We start from the raw sequence: 26,812 nt of genomic DNA, 5'->3' as shown, positions 1-26,812 counted from the left end.
AGTAGCTCAGCGCTGAGAAGAAAGCAGCAGTATAAAAGTCTGATTCAGGGAGCAGGAAGGGGGCAGCCACATAACTGCTGCTATATTGTGATGCACCATAAAAAGTCATAAAGACACTCGGTGGAGGTTCCCTGGCAGACTGCATGCTGCCTAATTCACAAAGACATCTGCCAGGCAGCGGTTGCAGGAACTGATGGGGGAGCCATCAATTGTGAGTGACAACACATTTTTATGTCTTGTCAGATAGGTTAATATACAACATGGTTTTTACTATTTGCCCATATATTTTCCCATGTAATAACACAATAATATTGGATAAGGGAACACAGTAATTACACATAATTCAGTGAGAAATAGAGAAAGGAACGCAGATATGTCAGAAGGAAATTTTAGGGGAAAATTATCTATTTTTAGATTAATATTTCCCTGTGTTAAAAACTAGGGAAAACACAAAGCTTCAGCAGCCCATGCCACCTAGACACCAGCAGACAGGATAAAAACACGAATCCATCACAACAATTTTAGGGTATTTATTGTTAAATAATCACAGTAAATTTATGGCACACTGCCATGAATGGCATATTGTGAATAAATCTTCAAAACTGAATTATTACATTGAAAATGGTCATAACACAGCATGTTTAAAACAAAAAGGAGTCCTAACAATGCCATGTGATGTGCCTCCCCTCACACTCTGCTCAGTAGCTCTTCAAGAAATTAGGTTCAATCACTAATTTCAAGGAAGTAGATCAATCGGTCACTATTTTTACAGAGCATTCCAGAAGATGGGGGACAGAGAACTCAGAGGAATTGTGGTGCATTTCCTGGAGCATCTTTCTTTTCTTTGTACTCTAAACCTCACATGACAACAAAAATATCACCTTTTTGACTGATTTATGACCGAGAAGAAAGGTTTCCCAATAAAGCTTCACCAAATTTCATGTTATGTGTCATTAAGTGCCAGTGTCTTTAATACAATTAAGTTAATTTGTGATGATTCAGTAAAAGAATACAACCCTTCTCTATTTCTTTATCAAACTACATTTGTTGTTTCCTTACAAACAAGAACACAAAGAGCCCAGCGGTACACTGAAATCAACAATGGACACTTGACAGTCCATTGCCTTCAAATAATATGTCTAAAGAAAAATAAACTACAAAATGGAGATTGTAGAAGAGATTTCTATCTATAGGAAGATAGCATTTGAGGTTGGGGACCCTGTTTTGTTACTTGATATGAGAAAAAGAAAGGAAGGTTCATATCTTGAATACCAATTATATGTAGCTAGAAAATTAAAAATCACATGAATTAATGCTGACAGAAGTTCAAAGAATATGATATAATCCTGTGTGAGTTAACTTAAATATATTGCTTAATTAATTCTATCATTTTTTCACCTATTAATTTTCAAAGATGTAGTGCAGGAGGTGGGTGTATGTGCTCTGACTTCCAGAGAGAACCAGTCAAGACAATAAAGAGAGTGTGGGGAGGGGGGAGAGAGAGCAGCTGAACGTGTGTAGTTGTGATGTTTATGACACATGTACATTGTAACTAAGCAACCCAGTCTGACAATTTAATACTTTGTTTTGTTACGATAAATATTTTGGATTTCTTGAAATTCCACAGTTGAAATACAAATGATGTTATTTAGAGAAGTTATACGTCAAATAAAAAAATAAATGTAAATAATTCCATTTCTAAAAATCATAGAATATCAGGGTTGGAAGGGACCTCAGGAGGTCATCTAGTCCAACCCCCTGCTCAAAGCAGGACCAATTCCCAACTAAATCATCCCAGCCAGGTCTTTGTCAAGCTTGACCTTAAAAACCTCTAAGGAAGGAGATTCCACCACCTCCCTAGGTAACCCATTCCAGTGCTTCACCACCAGCATGATTAGATGCTTGTTTTTGAAATACTGTTGAAATGTAAATTAAAATATTCCTGTATTTACACCTTGTTACAATAATATTTTCTAAATTAGAATAACCCTTTTTCTCTCATATTTACATTGAGATTTCACAGGGGTAGAAAATTCTGACAGGAGTGAATGACCCCATCCACCCCCATCTGCTACCCCTGGGGCAGGGGATGGGAAAGGTGGGGGCTGGAGGTTCCCAGGTTTTCGGTTTCCGACTGGAACCTCCAGTTGAAAAGGGAAACGGGCAGCGTCTGGTCAGCACAAAAAGTCCAGTTGCTGCAGTAAGTGGCCCCCACCAGTGACTGGGGAGAGCAACAAGGCTGGGAGGGGTCAGTCTGTGCCGCGGGGTCACTGTCAGGGACCAAGATTCCCTCCGCCCTGAGCTGGGACCGGGCAGATTATCAGGGGAGCTGCATTTTTACCCCCAGCATTGAGACCAGGACAGAAGAAAGGGCGGAGCATCCCGGAGAAGGTGCCAGTGAAAGTGAAGAGATGGGACCTGTCAGTCACATTGTAAAACGAGACCTCGCCTGCCTCATAGTCCAGGAAAATCCCCACCCGGCTGGGCCTGACGCTCATGGGGAGGAGGGTCGGGGGGGAGGTGAGGGCCTTGTATTCCCCATTCCACAGCCCCACGACCCAGAATGTGGCTGTGACTTGCCCCTTCCTGCTCAGAGATTCCCTATAAACCCCCAGGTCCCAGCATGTCTTGTCTCCCACCTCCACCTCCCAGTAACGCCTCCCGCCCGCGAACCCCTCAGTGCCCAGAACACAGGCACAAGGATCAGATCTCTCAGGGTTGTTGGGCAGATTCTGGCGTTTGTCTCCGTGTCTCACACGTTTCCGATCCTCAGACAGGATGACTTGGGGATGAGCCATGTCTGGATCCAGAGTCACGTCCACTGGGGAGAGAGTCACAGAGTCAGTGCCTGGGGCAGGGGCTGGTCACTGGGATCAAAGGGAAATTAACCTGCGTCCTGCAGGGTGTGTGTGTGTGGGTGAGTGGTTGTTGCGTGAGGGGAATCAGGGCCCCTCTACCTGTGAGGAGACAATGAGGGGAAATGAGAAGGAGTGTGGGGGGGAGAGGAGGGGACAGGCTGATGCTGGGAGAGAAAATGGGTGGGGCAGGTGACAGGAGCAGAGGGGGGAGGGGCAGAGGAGAGCGGCAGACCCAAGGGCAATGGGGGGAAAAGAGGAGCAGGAACCAGCAGGACAGAGGGGTGTGAAGGGAAGGACCGGTTCACGGGGATTCAGGGTGTGAGGGGAGGGGTGGGCACCAGGGCAGAAGAAGGGGACGGATCCCAGGGGGCACAGAGAAGCAAGGGAAGGGGTGGGCATCAGGAGGCAGAAGGAATAGGGGCTCCAATGGGGCAGAGGGAGGCAAACAGGGGGACTGGTGCCAGGGATCCAAAGGGTGGGCTGGAGAAGGGATGGGTGGCACTGAGGGATGGGGGAAGGGAAGGGGCTTGCACCAGGGGACACAAGGGGTGAACAGAGAGGCAGGCACTAGGGAGGCAGAGGGGGAGTAGAAGGAGGGGCTGGCACCAGGGGAAAAGGAGGGGGTGGGAGAAGGCACAGGTGACAGACAGACAAAGAGGGCTGAGGATTAGGACAGGTGTCAGAGGGACATGGGGGACAAGGGGTGGGGCAGACCCCAAGGGCAACAGTGCAGTGAGGGAAAGGGTAGTCATAAAGGGGGAGAAGGACATGAGGGATGGGCAGGGCTGCCCGGGGGGGGGCAAATGGGTCAATTTGCCCCAGGCCCCGGGTCCTGCAGGGCCCCCCACAAGAATATAATATTCTATAGTATTGTAACTTTTTTTTTATGGAAGGGGCCCCCGAAATTGCTTTGCCCCAGGCCCCCTGAATCCTCTGGGCATCCCTGGGGGTGGGTGCCAGGAAGACAGAGGTGGGCCGAAGGAAGGGGTAGTCACCAGGCGGGATCGGTGGGGGGGGGGGATGAGCAGAGGGATAGATGCAAGGAAGGGAACGAGGAGGGCACACGGGGGGCAGAGAGTGGGGTGTGGAGAAGGGCAGTCCCTAGGAGGCAGAGGGGTGGGACCCTGAGATTAGGAGAGGGTGAAGGGAGGGGCAGACAACAGGTGGCCCAAATGGCAGCAAGGGAAGGAGTTTGCACCGGGCAGGCAGAGGGGGCAAAGGAAGGTGCAGGCACCATGGAGGCAGATGGGGGCAATATCAGATGTGGGCCTCAGGGGGGCAGAGGAGTGAACAGAGGGGCTGGTATCAGGGCACTAGAGGGAGGTGAGGGGTGCAGGTGTCAGGGAGGCAGCGGGGATGGGGGAGAACTAAGGGGAAGGTGGTGGGGCGGGGTGCAAGGGAAGGGGCAGGCATCAGGGGGTGGGGGCATGCGAAGGGGCTTGTGCCGAGGGGAGAGGTGGGGCCAAGGCGGAAGAAGGGGCAGGAACCAGGGGCAGAGTGGGGGAGAGACAAATACCAGGGGGATAGTGGTGGGACATGGGATGGGGAAGACACAAGAGGCAAATGAGCAGGGGGTGAGGGAAGATGTGGTCACCAATGAGTGGGAGGGCAAGGGAAGGGTGGGTTCCAGGGGCTAGTGGGGTAGGCGGGGCGGGGTGAAAGCCGGGGCTCACAAGAGGGTGAGCAGTTGGGCAGGCAGCAATGGGGCAGGAGGAGCGGCAAGTGCCAGGGGGACAGTGGTGGGACATTGAATGGGGCAGGCACCAGGGACAATAAGGGGAAGAGGAAGTATTGGGGGCAGAGGGGGGCAAGGAAAATGTGGGTACCAGAGGGGCAGGGGGAGGGGCAGGAGCAGGGGGACAAAAGGAGAAAAAGGAAGGGGCAGACAAAAGGATGGGGATGGGGAGGAGTGTGTGCCAGGAGAGGGGGGATAAAAGGAAGGGTGGTCACGAGAAAGGGAGGGAACGGGTCAAGTCATGGGTGATGGGGGCAGAGTGTGTGAGGGGGTGGGCACCCGGGAGGAAGGAGGCAAGAGGAAGGGCAGGTGCCAGGGGGACAGGGGGAGTGAGGGAAGGTGCAGGGGAAAGGGCAGGTGCCAGGGGGTTGAGCAAAAGGGCAGACACAGGGAGAGCAGAGGAGGCTGGGACAGGCACCAGGCAATGGGAGGTGGGCAATTGGAGAGGTGGGAACCAGGAGGCAGAGAGGGGCAAGGAAAGAGGCAGGGCAGGTGGGTAGAGAGAGATGTTAGGAGGGGAGATTGAGGAGGGGCAGTAGCCAGAAGGTTATAGTGGGGCTAGAGGAGGGGTGGGCCCAGGGAAGGGGCAGGTGCCAGGGGCAGAGTGGGTGGGGAGAGGGACGGTACCAGGCAGGGCTCAGAGCAGGAGCCAAGACAGCAGAGGAGGATGAGGAGTGGGGGGCATGAAGGGGTAGAGGGGGTGAGGGCAGTGGCAGGCACCAGGGGGACAGGTGGAGGGTGAGGGGAGGAGTGGGAGACATGGCAGCAGAGGGGGAAAGGGGAGAGATTCATGCCAAGAGGTAGCAGGAGGGTGAAGTGATGGCTGGGCTCCAGGGTACAAAAGATGTTTGGGGGAGAGGGGCAGGTGCCAGGATGGCAGGGGGAGGAGGGGTAAGTTCCAGGGGGCAGAGATGGGTGGAGGGCAGGGGCACATGCCAGGGCGGCAAAGTGGGGGCAGAGGGGCAGGGGCCCAGGGGAGCAGAAAAGGGGTGGGAAGAAGGGGAGGAGTGAGGATAGAGGCAGGGGCCAGCTGGGCACAGGGGTAAGGGAGGAGATTGGAAGGTGCCGGGGGGCAGAGGTGGGTGGAGGGCAGGGGCACATACCAGGGAGACAAAGTGAGGGGGAGAGGGGCAGGGGAGCAGCAGCAGTTTGGGGTGAGGTGACAGGATAGAGGCAGGGGTCAGGTAGGCACAGGAGTGAGGGAAGGGTAACGGAGGGGCAGGTGCCAGGGGGATAGAGGGAGGTGAAGAGGGGCAGGAGGGAAGGTGAAGGGAGCAGGCCCCAGGGAATCTCTGTTGCTCTGGGGCCGCGTGTGGCTGGTTTGTTGCTAAGAGCAGGTTGGTGCCGTCTCCACACACACTGGGTGGCAGCCCTGACCCATGGGGCACAGCTGGGACTCTCCATGCTAGGGCATGGGCAGGGTGTCTGGGCTTGCTGGAAGGGGGCAAGGTAGTGGGGAGAAGGGGAGGTTAAGGGGTGCTGGGTGGAACAGGGCCCATTGATAATGCAGTGGGGAAGGGAGGGGGCACTTCCCCTCCATCTGGGAGAAGCTGTAGCAAGGGCCAGCTACCACATCACACCCGCACAGCGCATCTGAACTCGGGGTTTGCAGTGGGGCACTGACATGGCTGAGACACTGCTGTGCCAGGGGCTGTAACCTCTCCCCTCCTTGGGGTTATGGATCAATAATTACAGGGTCATTGGAGCAGAGGAGCTGGACGCTGGGGTCCCAGGTAGGGCCCAACCTATTGGTCTGCACAGTCAGTCTCACTCCCACGCTGTGGCACAGTGCCTATGGCAGTGTTTAGACACAGGGGGCGTCTTCAGCAGGAGTTCGAGGCAGCCCCACATCAGACACCCACAGCCCAGCAGTTCCAGCCCTTACCTGGGGCGGGGCAGGCCCACATTCCAATTCCTGGCCCACATCACATGGGGGGATTGAACCTGGGGCTCCCAGCTGAGGGCCCAGCCACTGGCCTAAAGGCTGGAAGGGAAGGGGTGGCACCTTTTTCTGTTCATTGAAACTATTCAGCAAACTTGACATGGATTCAGGAATAGCTTCAGTTGACCCAAAATATAATTTTTCAGCAAATAAACTATTTGCCCCCAAATTACACCCAGCTCTATTTCAAAGGTGTCCCAGCAACTTAGAAGCCCAAATCCCAGTGACTTGCAGTGAGTGACTGTCAACATCCCCAGAAACGCACAGGTATGGGCAGGCCAGGCTCAGGACATCAGCTATGAAACGCTCCAGAGCTGCTGTTAAATTTGCCCTTGGTTGAAAAATTCCTCCTTGGGCTCCTGTAGCACTTTTACTGAAGTCTGCAGGGAAAGGGATATGGCCAATAGCAATTACTGACACTAACAAGGAGCTGGTCTGAATGAAAGAGACCTTGGAAGAGACTAGCTGCAGATTTATGTGAATTCAGGGGACATCTTAATGTGGATGTAAAATCTTAACTACAGTTTCTGTTAAGAACTTTTCATATAGGCCCGGATGAGGGCTGGGGGAAGGAACCCCAGGCTGGCAGGGGGCTGAGACCCCAGCTGACAGGAGCCCACGGTGGAAACCCCAGAGCGGCTCCAGGCTGAGCGGCTCAGCCCACCACCACTCTGGGGTTTCCGCCGTGGGCTCCTGCCAGCTGGGGCCCCCCTGCTGCGGCCCCACTCAGTACCCACTGCCGGCCTGGGGGAAGGAACCCCAGGCTGGCAGGGAGCTGAGACCCCAGCTGGCAGAAACCAGCAGCTGAAACCCTAGTGCAACGGTGGGCTGAGCCGCTCAGCCTGCAGCCACTCTGGGGTTCCCGCTGCTGGCTCTTTGACAGCTGGTGTCTCCCCCTGCGGCAGCCCCGCTTACCTTGCGCAGGCGCCCTTCCAGACAGGGTCCAGGCCCGAGGCCCTGCTCAGCCCTACCGGGGCCGGCTCACTCACCTCAGCTGCCAATCTGGGGTTCCAGTTGCTGACCTCCTGTCAGCCCCAGTCTAGATCTCCAGCCTTGCTCAGCCTGCTTTCTGGCCTGGAGTCCCTGCAGGCCACCCTGGGCTCTTCTCCTGACCTTGGATCACTCCTCTGCAGCCTCCCCGCTGTGGCCCACTGTTCCCAGCCTGGGACAGTGAGGGTTGCACACAAGGCAAGAGGGGATGCAGCTCAGCACCTCCATCTTAAAATTGCTTATCTCAGACTGCACTGCATTTGACCTTGTGCCTGCCTTCTATCGCCATTTTTTTCCCCACTGAGAGTTGAAGGGAACATTTGACAAAATGGCAGCTCCTAAGAAAGTGAAGCTAGATGTCCGATTATTTCAGCCTGCTTGGACAGACGCATTTGGGTTTATTGAAAAGAAGGACCGTGCTATTTGTGCTTTCTGTTATGAAAGTATTGTTTGTTGCACGTCAAGTGTTTGACTTTTTGAAACGAAGCAGGAGAAAACCTTTCTTGACGAAGCAGACAAGACTGAATCAAAATGCAGTAGCAGCGTATGAGAAGCAAAGTAGTGTTTTTAAAAACTTAAGTGTAAGTAAAAATCAAGCTACAGAAGGAGGTTACAAGATTGCACAGTGCATTGCAAAAAACGGAAAGCCGTTTACAGATGGGGAATATATAAAAAGTTTCTCAGCAGTTCAGAGATTTTGTTCAATGATTTGCCAAATAACGATACAATCATATCTAGAATAAAACTGCCCATCTCTGCCAGAACAGTTGAGAGACGCATAAGTGAAATGGCAGAAAACATTAAGGAAAAGCAGACGACTGCATTGAAAGACACAGTAGTGTTTAGTGTTGCAGTTGATGAGTGTGGATATAAACGACATTCCACATTTGGCAGTTGTTGCAAGATACTGTGCTTCTGATGAAATCCAAGAGGAACTTTGTTGCCTAAAACCCCTGCATGGCACAACAAAGGGGGAAGATATACTGGAAAGTTTTGTAAACCATTTTGAAGAATGAAGAGTTGACATCAGAAAAATATTTTGTGTGACGACAGATGGTGCTCCTGCCATGGTCAGAAAACAGAAGGGATTTGTAAAATTTCGAATTCAGAGCTTAATAATGTACTGAATACAGAGGTGAGAACTGTGAATTTCCTTCTTGCTCGATCTGCTTTGACTCACAGACAGTTTCAAGCACTGCTAGAAGAGATGGACAGTGTTTATAACGACATCCCACTTCACAGCAACATTCGGTGGCTAAGTCGTGGCAAGGTTTTAGTGCGCTTTGTAAACAGTTTTGATGCAATCAAGGCCTTTTTGTTGGAAAAAGAACAAAACTACCCTGAACTGGATGATGACAAATGGCTGTGTAAGTTCATGTTTCTAACTGATATCACCGCTCACCTAAATGAACTCAACCTCTGTCTCCAGGGTGCAGGGCAAACAGTTCTGGATCATTATGAAGCCTGGAAAGCATTTTTTGTGAAACTAGCAGTTTTTTCCAGGGATATTCAAACTTCTACTTTCCGCTATTTCCAAGTCTTAAAAGAGCTATCAACATGTTGCACTGTCAATGTCAATGAGATTGGAAAGTACATGCAAGAACTGGAATCAGAATTTTCTGACAGATTTCAAGATTTCCAGCGATTTGGCCCAATGCTTTCTTTTCTAATTAAACCTGAAAAGTTCAACGAAAGTGACTTGGATTTGTCTGTTTCAGTGGATGGGTGTTGAAGATTTTGAAATGCAACTCATTCAGTTAAAAAGTTCAGAATTGTGGACATCAAAGTTTGTGGATCTGCGGAGTGCACTTGAAGTTACCGAGAGAGATCACAGGGCTTCTATTCTGACCTGCTGGATATCCCTGCCAGTGAAATTTAACTGTTTGAAGAAAATTGCGTTTGCAATGCTTTCAGCATTTGGATCCACATACCTGTGTGAACAGGTACTTTCACACATGAAATCTGTTCTCTGTCCCTCTCGGTTAATAAGTGATCACTCAGAAGCCTGTGTGCAGCTTAAAGTACCCAAATACGTGCCAGACACTGGAAAACTCAGCAAGGAAAAGCAAGGGCAAGGATCACACTAAACTGATAAGATCTACATTTTAATTTAATTTTAAATAAAGCTTCTGAAACATTTTGAAAACCTTGTTTACTTTACATATAACAGTAGCTTGGTTATATATTATAGACGTATAGAAAGACCTTCTAAAAAACATTAAAATGTATTACCGGCACACAAAGCCTTAAATTAGAGTGAATAAATGAAAACTTGGCACATCACTGCTGAAAGATTGCCGACCCCTGTTATAGACACAAACAGCACTAAGAAAGGCCTCAATGTTAACTCCCTGGTACAGATGCCAGAACAGAGCTTGGGGGAGGCCAAACATGATTGACATGGATAATGATACCCTCCCCTCAGAGATGGATGCAAATCCCAGCTCACAAAAATGCAAGTGTAAACCTATAAACAACAATTGTTAAATACTAATTACTGACTTTTTCATTTAGATCTCCAGGAATGTACCTGTTGGTCAACCAGGAGAGTTGCTACCTAATTCCCCTGGACCCCAAAATTAGGATTTAACCTATATACTTTAATAGAAATAGTTTAAGGGTAATTACCTGTGTGTTAACAATATGTTAATTTGAACCATGGGCGGTGCAATTATGTAATCCTTTAGACCATTGGTTTATTGTGTTTATCTTGTCTTGCTACTAGAACCTATCCAGGGGCTTGGGAAATGGCCCAGAGCCCAGCCGTGTTCAGGACCCCATGGGCACAGACTGTGCTGGGCTGGGAGCAGTGAATGGGGAGGGGAGCAGGGATGTGCTGGCTCCAGCCCCTCACAGAGAGGAAACTGCTTCCCCCAAAGCCTGGGGTTCCTTCTCCCCGGAGCCCTAAGATCCTGGCCCTGCAGCCAGCACAGACTGCGCAGCCTCCATCTGCCGGGACCGACACACCCAGATTGGCCCCTTCGACTGCCCCTGCTGGGGGTGGGTGGGAAGAGAGGAGCGGCGGGGGTAGGATGAAAGGGCCAGTTCAACAATCACAGACCGAGCTCACTGAACCTTCCCACTCTCCCTCCCCTCTGCCTCAGTTTCTTCTCTGTCCCTCCTCGCATTCAGGTTTCTGCCTTTGCCCCTGGTCTCCATGCTGGGGTTGTGGGAAGGGGTTTGGACGGGGGCAGCTCACACTCAGTTGTTGTGACAGGGTCAGACTCTTGTGAGTGACTCTCACTCACTGAGCAGCAAACCACTGACCCAGCCTCACACTGGGCTGTGCTCAGAGCAGATGAGAGGCCCGTAGGATTCAGCTCGTTACCCAGTAACACACGGCTCAGGTCAGACCACAGCAGCTAGACCGGCCCCTTCTCCACCTCAGAAAGCTGGGCCAGCCTTGGCTAATGGGGGCTGGGGCATTGCTGAGTGATGGCCACACAACGCAGCCCTCACATGTCCCAGGAGAGAGGCACAGACACGTCACTCATTACCTATCTGTGCAGCTCCCAGCACGATGGGCCCAGTCCAGGCCTCACAGCACCTGGTTCAAGGACGCCCTGTAACTCAGCTATGGAGGGGTCAGGATGTCAGAGTGACGGGGCCTGGTCAGACACCTGGGCAAGTACCAGCAGGTGGCTGTAAGTAGCAGGCAAACTGCCCAGCACTGAGCACATCAGCCTCCAGTTATCACAGCTCCAAGCCTGTCAGCTGGGTGCATGCGTGTCCTGGGGTCCAGGCTCTGTCCAGATCCCCAGCACAATACAGCTGAATGTCCCAGAAGAATCCACTCACCTACAAATCTCTGCAGCGCTTCCCTCATGTCAAGGGAAATTTTATACACGTTCTTCAGGTCAATAGAAACAGCTTCTGGTTCAAGGAGTTTCACATTCTCACTCCTGTGAAGAAAACGTCCCATCATCACTCAGCTGCTCTGTACACACAGCATCCCAGAACCACCAACAAGAATATAAGAGCAATGAACATAGGAAACACACCTGCTCAATGTGCTTTTCACATCCTGGAAGGAAAAAGAGAATCAATGTTCTGTATTAACACAATGTGCATAAAACTGAGTGAGTCTCACTCTGGGCATCAAGAAAATAGATCTAGAAAATAGATCAACCCTCCCAGGCTTCACTCTTTTGTGGTAAAATCTCATACACCATTTTACATTAACACATATTTATGTAGAAGAGACAGGAATTTAGCTAAAGGATTCTCCCTTCTAGGGACCCAGCCCATCAGTATCTGTGTTTATCGTCTGTGCTGGGTCCAATGTTCTGGAGTCAGAGCAGGGATGGGTTCAGCTCAGTATCATTCTTGTATCATGCATTTAATCTCCCATGGCCTCACTGGATCTCCATGAGGAGAATTCCCCTCTAACTTGAACTGGGATATTTTGGAACTGATGGAGCCCTTAGCCGGATGTTCTGTTTGTCAGTAAACCACAGAACACATTTACTCTAATTGTTGGAATCCAGACCCAGGGATCTGAGTTCTAATTCTGGATGGGTGGAGAATTTTGATGCCGTCTCACCTTTAGGAGCTCCACAACTGGTTGCTGACACTTCTCCTCGATCTCTGTGATCAGCTGCTGCAGAGAGGAGCTTTGCTGGGAGAGTTTGGTTACATTTTCCCTTAGTCTCTGCAGAGTCTCCCTCTCCTCCTCCTCCAGGCTCTGCAGAAGCTGCTGCTCCTCCTCTCTCAGCAGTGTGTGCAGTTTGTTAAATTCACCTGCAATTGTCTCTCTCTTGTTCTTCACTTTGCTCTGGTGATAGAAAAATAGGAAAGGCACAGAGAAAACGTGAGCCAGATGTCGGGGCAGACTGCTGAGCCCTGATTAGGGGGCGGAGCTAGGCGGAGGAGGGGGCCTATAAAAGCGGCCGCCCAGCCAGGCAGCGGCACAGCTGATCGCAGCGGCCCAGGAGCCGGCCAACAGGGCGGCTAACAGGGGAGTTTTGAGTGGGAGTTCCCATTGGAGGAGCCAGGTATCTTGTGTTTGCGTCTGTCTTTGGGGTGCTTGTGTCTCTCTCGGTCGGGGCAGACTGCTGAGCCCTGATTAGGGGGCGGAGCTAGGCGGAGGGGGCCTATACAAGCGGCCGCCCAGCCAGGCAGCGGCACAGCTGATCGCAGCGGCCCAGGAGCCGGCCAACAGGGCGGCTAACAGGGGAGTTTTGAGTGGGAGTTCCCATTGGAGGAGCCAGGTATTTTGTGTTTGCGTCTGTCTTTGGGGTGCTTGTGTCTCTCTCGGTCGGGGCAGACTGCTGAGCCCTGATTAGGGGGCGGAGCTAGGCGGAGGAGGGGGCCTATAAAAGCGGCCGCCCAGCCAGGCAGCGGCACAGCTGATCGCAGCGGCCCTGGAGCCGGCCAACAGGGCGGCTAACGGGAGTTTTGAGTGGGAGTTCCCATTGGAGGAGCCAGGTATCTTGTGTTTGCGTCTGTCTTTGGGGTGCTTGTGTCTCTCTCGGTCGGGGCAGACTGCTGAGCCCTGATTAGGGGGCGGAGCTAGGCGGAGGAGGGCCTATAAAGCGGCCGCCCAGCCAGGCAGCGGCACAGCTGATCGCAGCGGCCCAGGAGCCGGCCAACAGGGCGGCGAGTTTTGAGTGGGAGTTCCCATTGGAGGAGCCAGGGATGGTGTGTTGGCGTCTGTCTTTGGGGTGCTTGTGTCTCTCTCGGTCGGGGCAGACTGCTGAGCCCTGATTAGGGGCGGAGCTAGGCGGAGGAGGGCCTATAAGCGGCCGCCCAGCCAGGCAGCGGCACAGCTGAGCGCAGCGGCCCAGGAGCCGGCCAACAGGGCGGCTCACAGGGGAGTTTTGAGTGGGAGTTCCCATTGGAGGAGCCAGGTATCTTGTGTTTGCGTCTGTCTTTGGGGTGCTTGTGTCTCTCTCGGGGCAGACTGCTGAGCCCTGATTAGGGGCGGAGCTAGGCGGAGGAGGGGCCTATAAGCGGCCGCCCAGCAAGGCTGCGGAACAGCTGATCGCAGCGGCCCAGGAGCCGGCCAACAGGGCGGCTAACAGGGAGTTTTGTGTGGTAGTTCCCATTGTAGGAGCCTGGTATCTTGTGTTGGCGTCTGTCTTTGGGGTGCTTGTGTCTCTCTCGTCGGGGCAGACTGCTGAGCCCTGATTAGGGGGCGGAGCTAGGCGGAGGGGGCCTATAAGCGGCCGCCCAGCCAGGCAGCGGCACAGCTGATCGCAGCGGCCCAGGAGCCGGCCAACAGGGCGGCTAACAGGGATTTTGAGTGGGAGTTCCCATTGGAGGAGCCAGGTATTTTGTGTTTGCGTCTGTCTTTGGGGTGCTTGTGTCTCTCGGTCGGGGCAGACTGCTGAGCCCTGATTAGGGGCGGAGCTAGGCGGAGGAGGGGGCCTATAAAGCGGCCGCCCAGCCAGGCAGCGGCACAGCTGATCGCAGCGGCCCAGGAGCCGGCCAACAGGGCGGCTAACAGGGGAGTTTTGAGTGGGAGTTCCCATTGGAGGAGCCAGGTATTTTGTGTTTGCGTCTGTCTTTGGGGTGCTTGTGTCTCTCTCGGTCGGGGCAGACTGCTGAGCCCTGATTAGGGGGCGGAGCTAGGCGGAGGAGGTCCTATAAAAGCGGCCGCCCAGCCAGGCAGCGGCACAGCTGATCGCAGCGGCCCAGGAGCCGGCCAACAGGGCGGCTAACAGGGGAGTTTTGAGTGGGAGTTCCCATTGGAGGAGCCAGGTATTTTGTGTTTGCGTCTGTCTTTGGGGTGCTAGTGTCTCTCGAGGTAGGGGCAGTCTGCAGAACCCTGAGTAGGGGCGGAGCTAGGCGGAGGAGGGCCTATAAAGCGGCCGCCCAGCCAGGCAGCGGCACAGCTGATCGCAGCGGCCCAGGAGCCGGCCAACAGGGCGGCTAACAGGGAGTTTTGAGTGGGAGTTCCCATTGGAGGAGCCAGGTATTTTGTGTTTGCGTCTGTCTTTGGGGTGCTTGTGTCTCTCTCGGTCGGGGCAGACTGCTGAGCCCTGATTAGGGGGCGGAGCTAGGCGGAGGAGGGGGCCTATAAAAGCGGCCGCCCAGCCAGGCAGCGGCACAGCTGATCGCAGCGGCCCAGGAGCCGGCCAACAGGGCGGCTAACAGGGAGTTTTGAGTGGGAGTTCCCATTGGAGGAGCCAGGTATTTTGTGTTTGCGTCTGTCTTTGGGGTGCTTGTGTCTCTCGGTCGGGGCAGACTGCTGAGCCCTGATTAGGGGGCGGAGCTAGGCGGAGGAGGGGGCCTATAAAAGCGGCCGCCCAGCCAGGCAGCGGCACAGCTGATCGCAGCGGCCCAGGAGCCGGCCAACAGGGCGGCTAACAGGGGAGTTTGAGTGGGAGTTCCCATTGGAGGAGCCAGGTATTTTGTGTTTGCGTCTGTCTTTGGGGTGCTTGTGTCTCTCTCGGTCGGGGCAGACTGCTGAGCCCTGATTAGGGGGCGGAGCTAGTCGGTGGAGCGAGCCTTGAAACGGCCCCGCCCCTCCACGCCGCGGCCCCGCTGATCGCAGCGGCCCAGGAGCCGGCCAACAGGGCGGCTAACAGGAGTTTTGAGTGGGAGTTCCCATTGGAGGAGCCAGGTATTTTGTGTTTGCGTCTGTCTTTGGGGTGCTTGTGTCTCTCTCGGTCGGGGCAGACTGCTGAGCCCTGATTAGGGGGCGGAGCTAGGCGGAGGAGGGGCCTATAAGCGGCCGCCCAGCCAGGCAGCGGCACAGCTGATCGCAGCGGCCCAGGAGCCGGCCAACAGGGCGGCTAACAGGGAGTTTTGAGTGGGAGTTCCCATTGGAGGAGCCAGGTATTTTGTGTTTGCGTCTGTCTTTGGGGTGCTTGTGTCTCTCTCGGTCGGGCAGACTGCTGAGCCCTGATTAGGGGCGGAGCTAGGCGGAGGAGGGGGCCTATAAAGCGGCCGCCCAGCCAGGCAGCGGCACAGCTGATCGCAGCGGCCCAGGAGCCGGCCAACAGGGCGGCTAACAGGGAGTTTTGAGTGGGAGTTCCCATTGGAGGAGCCAGGTATTTTGTGTTTGCGTCTGTCTTTGGGGTGCTTGTGTCTCTCGGTCGGGGCAGACTGCTGAGCCCTGATTAGGGGCGGAGCTAGGCGGAGGAGGGCCTATAAGCGGCCGCCCAGCCAGGCAGCGGCACAGCTGATCGCAGCGGCCCAGGAGCCGGCCAACAGGGCGGCTAACAGGGAGTTTTGAGTGGGAGTTCCCATTGGAGGAGCCAGGTATTTTGTGTTTGCGTCTGTCTTTGGGGTGCTTGTGTCTCTCGGTCGGGGCAGACTGCTGAGCCCTGATTAGGGGCGGAGCTAGGCGGAGGAGGGCCTATAAAGCGGCCGCCCAGCCAGGCAGCGGCACAGCTGATCGGCCCGGCCCAGGAGCCGGCCAACAGGGCGGCTAACAGGGGAGTTTTGAGTGGGAGTTCCCATTGGAGGAGCCAGGTATTTTGTGTTTGCGTCTGTCTTTGGGGTGCTTGTGTCTCTCGGTCGGGGCAGACTGCTGAGCCCTGATTAGGGGCGGAGCTAGGCGGAGGAGGGCCTATAAGCGGCCGCCCAGCCAGGCAGCGGCACAGCTGATCGCAGCGGCCCAGGAGCCGGCCAACAGGGCGGCTAACAGGGAGTTTTGAGTGGGAGTTCCCATTGGAGGAGCCAGGTATTTCGTGTTTGCGTCTGTCTTTGGGGTGCTTGTGTCTCTCTCGGTCGGGGCAGACTGCTGAGCCCTGATTAGGGGGCGGAGCTAGGCGGAGGAGGGGCCTATAATCGCGGCCGCCCCGCCAGGCAGCGGCACAGCTGAGCGCAGCGGCCCAGGAGCCGGCCCGCAGGGCGGCTAACAGGGAGTTTTGAGTGGGAGTTCCCATTGGAGGAGCCAGGTATTTTGTGTTTGCGTCTGTCTTTGGGGTGCTTGTGTCTCTCGGTCGGGGCAGACTGCTGAGCCCTGATTAGGGGCGGAGCTAGGCGGAGGAGGGCCTATAAAGCGGCCGCCCAGCCAGGCAGCGGCACAGCTGATCGCAGCGGCCCAGGAGCCGGCCAACAGGGCGGCTAACAGAGGGAGTTTTGAGTGGGAGTTCCCATTGGTGGAGCCAGGTATTTTGTGTTTGCGTCTGTCTTTGGGGTGCTTGTGTCTCTCTCGGTCGGGGCAGACTGCTGAGCCTGATTAGGGGCGGAGCTAGGCGGAGGAGGGCCTATAAAAGCGGCCGCCCAGCCAGGCAGCGGCACAGCTGATCGCAGCGGCCCAGGAGCCGGCCAACAGGGCGGCTAACAGGGGAGTTTTGAGTGGGAGTTCCCATTGGAGGAGCCAGGTATTTTGTGTTTGCGTCTGTCTTTGGGGTGCTTGTGTCTCTCTCGGTCGGGGCAGACTGCTGAGCCCTGATTAGGGGGCGGAGCTAGGCGGAGGAGGGGGCCTATAAAAGCGGCCGCCCAGCCAGGCAGCGGCACAGCTGATCGCAGCGGCCCAGGAGCCGGCCAACAGGGCGGCTAACAGGGGAGTTTTGAGTGGGAGTTCGCAGGGGGAGGTGGAAGGGGGCGGCGCAGTGTCCCCTGTGTCCCCCCAGGTACAAGCACCAAGCGAGGCCGGGACAGCATGAGCCAAGCCGTGGAGGACACACCGAGGATGAGAGCATGCAGCAGCTGCGGTATGTACCTGGTCCTAGCGGGGGACCCAGAGCAGTACTATGTATGCATGAAGTGCCGCCTAATAGAGCTGCTGGAGGAAAAGATCCAGGGCCTAGAGCTGCAGGTAGAAACTCTGATAGAGAATAGAAGGGGGTTCGAGCAGCTGATGGAGCAATGGCAAGCAGTAACTGAGGGGGAATGCCCAGGGGCAAAGGGGGAAGCAGGGGCTAAGGCCAACGAGGGGGGACCACCAGACAAGGAAGATGGGCGGTGGAAGCATGTGACCGTGAGAAGCAGGCAGAGGAAAAGGAGAGCCAGTGAGGGGGAAATAGAGCTAAGGAACAGGTATGAAGGTTTGGAGAATGAGGAAGGGGTACAGCAGGTGGTAGCTGATGGTGGGAGGCCAAGGAAAAAGAGACGAGCGGCCAGTCCCATAGAAAGAGGGGAGGAGTCTATGGAGACAGCACCAAGTTTGGGCCCAGGGAGGTTACAGGATGGCTTAAGGGGAACCATAAGGGACGATAGGAATGGAAGGAGCGTGCGACGAGGGGGGACAGGGGATAGGTTAGCAGACCGCACTGTCCCCAGGCAAAGGCAGGTCTACGTGATTGGGGATTCCATACTGAGAAGGGTGGATAGGCCTGTGACCAGGGCCGATCCGGAAAACAGAAGGGTGTGCTGTCTACCGGGCGCTAAAATACGGGATGTGGACCTGAGGTTGAAAAGGATCCTAAGAGGAGCAGGTAAGAACCCTTTGATCATCCTTCATGTGGGAACGAATGATACTGCTAGATTCTCGCTAGACAGTATCAAGGGAGACTATGCCAGGTTGGGTAAGACGCTCAAGGAAATTGAGGCTCAGGTGATCTTCAGTGGGGTCCTACCTGTTCCTAGGGAAGGGCGCCAAAGGGGTGAGAGGATAGTGACGATTAACAGTTGGCTGAGGGAGTGGTGTTACAAGGAGGGCTTTGGGATGTATGGGCACTGGGAGGCTTTGGGGACAGACAACTGTTCTCACGGGATGGGCTCCACCTAAGTAGGGAAGGAAGTAGACTTCTAGGAGGAGGCTGGCTCACCTGATTAAAAGAGCTTTAAACTAGACACTGAGGGGAGACGGTTGGGAGAGGTCCTGGTGCTCTCCACGCCAAATTTATACATTGGGAGCGAGAACAACAAGATAACAACAGATATAGCCAGAGGGGGGCAGGCAGGTGTAAGGAAGAGGGGGGGACGGATACTAGATCTACAGGTCATGCTGGTAGTACTGTGTCCCTACCAAGTTGGGTGAAAAGAGTGAGAGGAGCCCAACAGCAAAAATTAGGATGTTTGTTCACCAATGCAAGAAGCTTAGGTAATAAAATGGAGGAACTGGAGCTCTTGGTCCGAGAATTGAAGCCGGATATCGTAGGAATAACCGAAACATGGTGGAACGGTAGCCATGACTGGAGTACAGGTATGGAAGGGTATGTGCTGTTTAGGAAAGACCGATGCAAAGGTAAAGGGGGGGGAGTAGCATTGTATATCAATAATGAGGTGAAATGTAATGAAATAACTAGCAATGCAATGGATAATACGGAGTCTGTCTGGGCAATGGTCACATTGGGGAAGAAAACTACTAGAGCCTCACCCGGGATAGTGATTGGGGTGTGCTATAGACCGCCGGGATCTACCTAGAGACGGATAGAGAGCTCTTTAATGTTTTTAAGGAGGTAAACACTAATAGGAACTGCTTGATCATGGGGGATTTTAACTTCCCGGATATAGATTGGGAAACAAATGCTAGTAACAATAATAGGGCTCAGCTTTTCCTAGACGTGATAGCTGATGAATTCCTTCATCAAGTGATTGCTGAACCGACGAGGGGGGATGCCATTTTAGATCTGGTTTTGGTGAGCAACGAGGACCTTGTTGAGGAAATAGTTGTAGGGGACAACCTTGGCTCAAGTGATCATGAGCTAATTCGTTTCAAAATAAATGAGAGGATAATCAATAGTGCATCTGAGACTAGGGTTTATGATTTCAAAAGGGCTAACTTTACTAAACTAAGGCGACTAGTTAGGGAAGTAGACTGGCCTAACATATTTAGGGATCTAAGGGCAGATGACGCCTGGGGTTACTTCAGGTTGAAGTTGCAGGAGATGTCAGAGGCATGTATCCCAAGAAAGGGAAAACGGCTCGTAGGTAGCAGTTTTAGACCGAGCTGGATGAGCAAGCGTCTCAGAGGGGTCATTAAGAAAAAACAGAAAGCGTACAAGGACTGGAAAATGGGAGGGATCAGCAAAGAAACCTACCTTATTGAGGTCAGAGGGTGTAGGGAAGCAGTGAGAAAGGCAAAACGACGGGTGGAGATGGATCTAGCGAAGGGGATTAAAACCAATAGCAAAAGGTTTTTTAGCCATATAAATAGGAAGAAAACCAAGAAAGAAGTGGGACCGCTTAAAACTTTGAACGGAGTGGAGATTAGGGATAATCTTGGAATGGCACAATATCTGAACGAATATTTTGCCTCGGTCTTCAATGAGGCTAATGAAGGGCTAAGGAATAGTGATACAGGGACCGATGGGAATGAGGATATGGGGGTAGACATTATGGTATCGGAGGTGAAAGCCAAACTTGAACAGCTTAACGGAAGTAAATCGGGGGGCCCGGATAATCTTCATCCTAGAATATTAAGGGAACTAGCGAGTGATATTGCTAGCCCGTTAGCGATGATTTTTAATAAATCTCTAAATTCGGGGATTGTACCATTGGACTGGAGATTAGCTAATGTAGTTCCTATATTCAAGAAGGGGAAAAAAAGTGACCCGGGTAACTACAGGCCTGTTAGTTTAACATCTGTAGTATGCAAAGTCATGGAAAAAATTTTAAAAGAGAGAGTGGTTACGGAGCAGGAGGCCGATGGCAACTGGGATAGTTTACAGCATGGATTTACGAAAGGTAGATCGTGCCAAACCAACCTGATCTCCTTCTTTGAGAAAGTAACAGATTTTTAGACAAGGGAAATGCAGTGGATCTAATATATCTAGATTTCAGTAAGGCGTTTGATACGGTACCGCATGAGGAATTACTGGTTAAATTGGAAAGGATGGGGATTGAAATGAAAATCCAGAGGTGGATAAGGAGCTGGTTAAAGGGGAGACTGCAGAGGGTAGTATTGAAGGGGGAACTGTCAGGTTGGAGGGGGGTCCCTAGTGGAGTTCCTCAAGGTTCGGTTTTGGGTCCAATTTTATTCAATCTATTTATTGCTGACCTGGGAACCAAGAGTAGGAGTGGGCTGATAAAGTTTGCGGACGACACCAAGTTGGGAGGTATTGCCAATTCGGAAAAGGATCGGGATATCCTCCAGGGAGATTTGGATGACCTTGTAAGCTGGAGTATTAGTAACAGGATGAAATTCAATAGTGAGAAGTGTAAGGTTATGCATTTAGGGATGACTAACAAGAATTTTAGTTATAAGCTAGACGCACCAGTTGCAAGTAACGGAGGAGGAGAAGGACCTAGGAGTCCTGGTTGATCGTAGGATGACCATGAGCAGGCAATGTGATGTGGCCGTTAAGAAAGCAAATGCGGTATTGGGATGCATTAGGCGAGGTATTTCTAGTAGGGATAAGGAAGTGCTAGTCCCGTTATATAAGGCATTGGTGAGACCTCATTTGGAGTATTGTGTGCAGTTTTGGTCTCCCATGTTTAAGAAGGATGAATTCAAACTGGAACAGGTACAAAGAAGGGCCACTAGAATGGTCCGAGGAATGGAAGGGCTGTCATATGAAAGGAGACTTGAGGAGCTCGGTTTGTTTTCCTTAACCAAAAGAAGGATAAGAGGAGATATGATTACACTCTTTAAATATATCAGAGGGATAAATACCAGGGAAGGAGAGGAATTATTTCAGCTCAGTGCTAATGTGGACACGAGGACAAACGGATATAAATTGTCAGTTAGGAAATTTAGGCTAGAAATTAGACGAAGGTTTCTAACTATCAGGGAGTGCAATACTGGAACAGCCTACCGAGGAAACAGTGGGGCGAAGGACCTCCATGACTTTAAGACTAAGCTAGATAAGTTTATGGAGGAGATGGTATGATAGGATACCGGGCTTAGTCAATAGGTTAATTAAGTGCCACACTGGTAAATAGTACAATGGGTCAATGATATGTTATTCTTAACCTTTTTCCAGAGGGTATGGCTGGAGAGTCTTGCCCGCATGCTCGGGGTTCAGCTGACCGCCATATTTGGGGTCGGGAAGGAATTTTCCTCCAGGGTAGATTGGCTGTGGCCCTGGAGGTTTTTCGCCTTCCTCCGAAGCATGGGGCAGGGGTCGCTTGCTAATGGAGTGGGGAGATCGGCTAATGTGGCCTGCATCTTGCAGGCGGTCAGACTAGATGATCATATTGGTCCCTTCTGATCTATGATTCTATGATTCTATGTTGAGTTACACAGACTGGGCCTCTGTCCATGAAGCAGAGGATTAGATCAGTATCAGGTATGGAAGGAGATTTACTTCTTTGGGAAATGTACGAGAGTTAATATGGCCAGTTCCATAGCAGGGTTGTCTAGGGTGCTTTGTAAAGACGCCGTATGTTATTGCAGGTGGCATGAGACGGACACAGTGGAGTGGGGAGAAATTGGGGGAGCAGGAGAGATTTACAGGGGGCCACACAAGGTGTCCATGGGGGCATTGGGATGCCCAGTGCTGGGCACTCAGACACCCAGGGGAGCCGTCACAGCGGGATGTGGGCAATGCTCCTTCTTTGATAACCTGCTTCCAGGGCTGCAAAGTTCAGGACCTAGGGCTGGTGCTAATAGTCCTTTGGGTGCCATCCTGGGGCTCACATGGGTGTTGGGCGCCCAGGCCATTGTCAGGGCTGGCTTTGGCCTCACCCAGCCTGGCCAAGTGCCCCATGCCCATGTGCCCAGTGCCCTGGGATCGCAGCCTTTAGGGAGCCCACTAGGCTCACAGAGCAGCGGGTTGGCTGATGCCAGCTCTGTCCCCACCTGCTCTCTGGAAACTTTTCCGGACACATTCAAACCTGGCTGTTAATTGTTATGCACCTAAATCCCTATTGTCTGAGGAACTGAGCACCAACTGCTTCCAGTGCGGGCAGTGGGAGCTGCTGCAGTTCTGTCCTCTGGAAACCCGCCCACTTCTGCCGGGCTCTAAATACGGCTTCAGATGCAGAACCAGAGGCACCCAGCTCTGAGCACTTCAGCTCTTCTAAATGGCCATTTTTATCTGACTAGTGGGACACCTACTTCTCCTCTCATCCCTGCTGCTGGCATCTTCCTCACACCCCCCACGGTCTCTGCAAGGATTTCACTGTAAGAGGCAGGTGAATCTGAACAGACTTTTTTTCCCATGGGTTCATCACCTGGCCACAGACAAGCACAGGTGAAGCCACAGTGACAGTAGCAGGTGACTGGGATGAAGTGGCCACGTGATGGCAACAGAGGCTGTGAAGTGGCCGAGCGCTGCCTGGCTTGACACTGACCTGCCCCTGGCTCTGCTCACTCAGGGGGTGTCCCCACTGCAATGAAGGTGTGACAGCACCATGTGTAGACACACCCGGGCTAGCTTTGATGTGGCTAGCTCGGGTACTCGTAGCTATGAAGCCGCAGCAGCAGCACGGGCTGTACACACCCACCCAGACCCCTGGGTGTTACTCAGTGACTAGCCTGCAGCTGGCTGTTGGGGCCATGTAGATGCACCCTGGGGTCAGATTTTCCACAGAGCTCCACACCCGCAACTGGGTTCGATGTACAGAAGAGCTCATCTCCCAGGATGGCCCCAGCCCAGCCAGCTGAGTGACTCTGAACCTCACCCAGGGGGACAAATCATCCTCCCAGCTCCAGTGTCTGGCCCAGGCACTGGGCAGATTCACTGCAGGGATGGTGGGTGCAGAGCGCGAAGGAACAATCTGTTTCCTCCAGGCTGCAGAGAAGCTGCAGAGCTTTGTCATGGAAGCCACTGAAAACCGATGGCTGTAGCAGCCGACACACCCTCCCCATCTGCAGGAGGGAAACAGGGGCCCTGTAACAGTGAAAACACTGCACCCAATATTGAGAATTTGCCCCTATCAGAGATCTCAGGGGTGGGTCTGCACCACTGTACAAGGGCCAGGAATTGCCCCTCCTCCTCCTGCCTACAGCTGCAGTGAGATCCCCACCAGAGACACAGCCTGATGCTGCCAGCACCCTGGATGGCAGGTATCATAGGCCAGGGGCAGGGGCGGCTCTAGGAATTCCGCTGCCCCAAGCAGGGCGCCGCGCGGGTCGCGCTGCCGGTCACCAGTCCCGCGGCTCCGGAGGACCTCTTGCAGACGTTCCTGCGGAGGGTCCGCTGCTCCCGAGGCTCCGGTGGACCTCCTGCAGGCATGACTGCGGAAGGTCCGCCGGAGCCGCCTGCCGCCCTCCCGGTAAAATGCCGCCCCAAGCGCACGCTTGGTGCATTGGGCTCTGGAGCCGGCCCTGGCCAGGGGAGGCTGAGCTTCCCCAAACAGGATGCAGCGCCCTTCCCTTTGGAGGATGCTGCAGACCTGCTGCCTTTGGAGTGCTGCCTGCGCTCCACCCAGAGTCCTCGCTCCAGCTCTTCCCCCAAAGCCCGCAGCACCCGCCGCTTGCTGCCTGTCAGCTGTGTGTGGGGCCCTCTCACTTGCTCCTCTCAGTCCCTCCCCCCCATCACTCACTCTTAAGGCAGGAGGGGGCAGAAAGCAGCAAGCGGCAGGCGAGGGGGCCTTGGGGGAGGGGTGGGGGAGAGGAGCAAGCTGAAAAACTGAAGGGTGAGCAGGGAGCCTCTGGGGAGGGGGCTGAGTGGGAGCCGGGCATGGGGCAGAGCAGGAGAGGCACATGGGCAGGGCCTCGGGGAGAGGAGGACAAATGGGGATGGAGCAATTTGCAGGGCAATGATCTGGGTGCCGGGGAGTTTCCTGCACTCACGCCCAGCCTCCCCAAATGCCGGAGGCATGCGCTGCCCATGGCCGGCACCAAGCCTGTGAAACAGAGCAAACAATCAGAGCAGGTTCATAACCTCCTCCTGGAGCTTTATGACCCCGTCATTCTTGGGAACGCAGCAGGGGGAAGGGCTCAGGGAGGAATAAAACCGGATGCCCACCTGCCACTCTGTGATTTTCTCCTCCTCTTTAGACCTCAGAGCCAGGGCCTCCTCCAGCTCCTTCCTCAGAGGGCCCAGGACTCCCTGGAGTTTCTCCTGCAGGGACATCGTGTGTGATAAACAGCCATTAGTCTGCCTGTCCGATGGGTGGACAGTACTGTCCACATTGGCATTTCACACATGAGCAGTAAAATATCCTGGAAGGAGGCAGCAGACTCGGCTCTGCTGGCCCCAAAGGCCTCATGGGAGCAGAGACGCCAGTCTCAGAGCAGAGGCTCTGCTCCCTGCAGACACTCAGGACTTCTCAGAGCCTGTGTCTGAGCTAAAGCTTCACATCACTGAGCACAGGCCAGAGGGGAAACAGCTGGGAAGGTTCTGACTGAACCCTCCTGCCAGTGCCAGTGAAGAGGTTGGGGCAGCACCTCGCTGCACTGTACCCAGACCCAGGCCAGGAACAAGACCCCACTGTGCTCTCGTCTGTCCAGGCTCCCATGTGGCCTCCCTCAGGCAGCAGCCAAGCACCTGAGCCAGCGCAGTCCCATTAACAGCACAGGGTGAAGCTGTGATGTGGCAGAAGGTCAGTGAGGAACAGGGAACAGTCGGTCTGGGGGAATGTGCCACCCATAATTATAACTGCTCCAGAGCTGTAACAACCCAGGGCTCTCTTCCCCTTTGACAGCGTGTGATTCACTCACACAGCACAGCAACGTGCTCCTGCCCTGTCGGCCCCGCTCTGTGCAACACCCATGGCAGTCCTCCAGAGCCCCCCCAGAAATTTCCCCATTTCACTCTCTCTTTTCTCTGAGCCCTCGACAGGGGCGGCTCTACGAATTTGGCCGCCCCTAGCAGTCATGCGCGGGAGGTGCACCGGAACCCCGGGAGCAGCGGACCTCCCGTGGGCATGACTGCGGAGGGTCCGCGGCTCGGCTGGACCTCCCGCAGCTGCGGAGGGTTCACTGGTCCCGCGGCTCCAGTGGAGCTTCCGCAGACGTGCCTGCGGGAGGTCCAGCCGAGCCGCGCGACCAGCGAACCGTCTGCAGTCATGCCTGTGGCAGGTCCGCTGCTCCCGGGGTTCCGGTGGACCTCCCGCAGGCATGACTGCGGGAGGTCCGCCGGACCCGCCTGCCGCCCCTGCCGGCAAATGCCGCCCCACGCGCGTGCTTGCCGCGCTGGGGTCTGGAGCCGGCCCTGGCCCTCGAGTTCCCTCCTCCTCTCTGCCCAAGGGCCCAGGCTGCAGCTGCTGTTCCGTGACACCCCTGTGGTGCTGCTGCAGGGAAGCAGTGAGCGATGGAGCCAGCAGGGGCTAGTGAGAGAAAGGAGGTGAAAAGCAGCCTTTGCAGACAGCAAAACAGCTTCATCAATGAGCCAGGATCAGAAGTGGGGTGGGAACAAAGGTGGCTGGATTCTCTGAAGCTCCACCCACAAAATAAGCTCCACCCACGTGAGTCACCAAAAGGAGACACCATGATCTGTTCACAGTAGATGGTGCAATCTTCAAAATAGGGTGGAGTTGCTGATTGGCTCCAAGGGGATCCTGGGGCCAGACTCCCCTCATGGGGCGAGAATGTATCCCTGGCTCCGCTGCGCTCTCTGGGCCTGGTCCCCCTTTACTGGGGGCATCTCCCAAACATCACCCGCTTGTGGCGCTGGAAGGAGGCAGCACTGACAATAAATGGTGCTGAGCTGTAATTCTTCCTCTCCGCTCTCGCAGAGGAACAAAATAATTAACAGTGTTGATATTGAAATGATCCGTTCTCCAGTCTGAAAGTAACACACTCACCTAGACTGGCCTGCAGTTCTTGTGATTTAAACCTCACTGATTGTTAACACTCCCCATGGTGTAAAAAGTTCCTTTATTTCAGCCGTGGAAGCTGGATTTTAAAAACATTCAGAATCTCAGAGAAAAGTTTCCCACATCAGGTATCTTTTAAGACTTGATATTCTGATTCTGTCACCACAGTGCCAGGTCATTCATTTTGTGATAGCATCTCCCGTAGAATGAAGGCTTTACAGAGCTGAATGATGCATCACACCCATGACAGGCAACTTCCAGTGAAATCAGCCTGTAATTAAAATCCAAAGTTATTACCCATTAAACTTGACAGCAATTCCCTACCTTGTACTCCTGGGCAGCCTCCTTTATGGGAACCACCCTGTGATCTCTGTGATCCCGGGACAGATGGCAAACCACACAGACAGAAGTTTGATCCTTTTCACAGAACAGTTTCAGAGTCTCCTGGTGTTCCCCACACACCCTCTCCTCTCCTGCTCCCTTTGCTGCCTGTAAACTCAGCCGTTTGGCTATTTCTACAACATTTCCCAGCCGCCTGTTCGGCCTGAGGTTTCCCTGTTGCACAGTTTCTCTGCACTGAGGGCAGGAGACGTCTGTATTCGATCCCTCCCAGCACTGGGCGATGCAGGCTCGGCAGAAATTGTGCCCACAGTCTATAATCACCGGGTCCTTAAAATACTCCAGACAGATGGGGCATGTAGCTTCCTCCTGGAGACTTTCCACTGGGTTGTCTGTGGCCATGGCTCCCTCCGGACAGTGTCACAGGGTTAGTTTCACTTTCCTGAGCTCAGAAATATG

General features: G+C 53.8%; 1 protein-coding gene across 1 annotated transcript; it reads right to left on the bottom strand.

The window, feature by feature from the left end:
- Positions 1-2,273: 2,273 nt before the first annotated feature.
- LOC120393125 (E3 ubiquitin-protein ligase TRIM39-like) lies at positions 2,274-26,812 on the bottom strand. The gene is made up of 6 exons (XM_039517722.1): positions 26,339-26,812; positions 24,223-24,318; positions 12,069-12,299; positions 11,527-11,549; positions 11,324-11,427; positions 2,274-2,818 (listed from the first exon to the last, which is right to left on the bottom strand). Exons 1-6 carry the CDS (start codon positions 26,753-26,755, stop codon positions 2,274-2,276), a joined length of 1,416 nt encoding a protein of 471 aa, XP_039373656.1. The 5' UTR covers positions 26,756-26,812.

The sequence above is a fragment of the Mauremys reevesii genome, unplaced genomic scaffold (genome assembly GCF_016161935.1).
Source record: "Mauremys reevesii isolate NIE-2019 unplaced genomic scaffold, ASM1616193v1 Contig15, whole genome shotgun sequence".
Taxonomy (NCBI): domain Eukaryota; kingdom Metazoa; phylum Chordata; order Testudines; family Geoemydidae; genus Mauremys; species Mauremys reevesii.
Note: the sequence above shows the minus strand (reverse complement) of the source record. Positions and strands in the feature narration are given on the sequence as shown.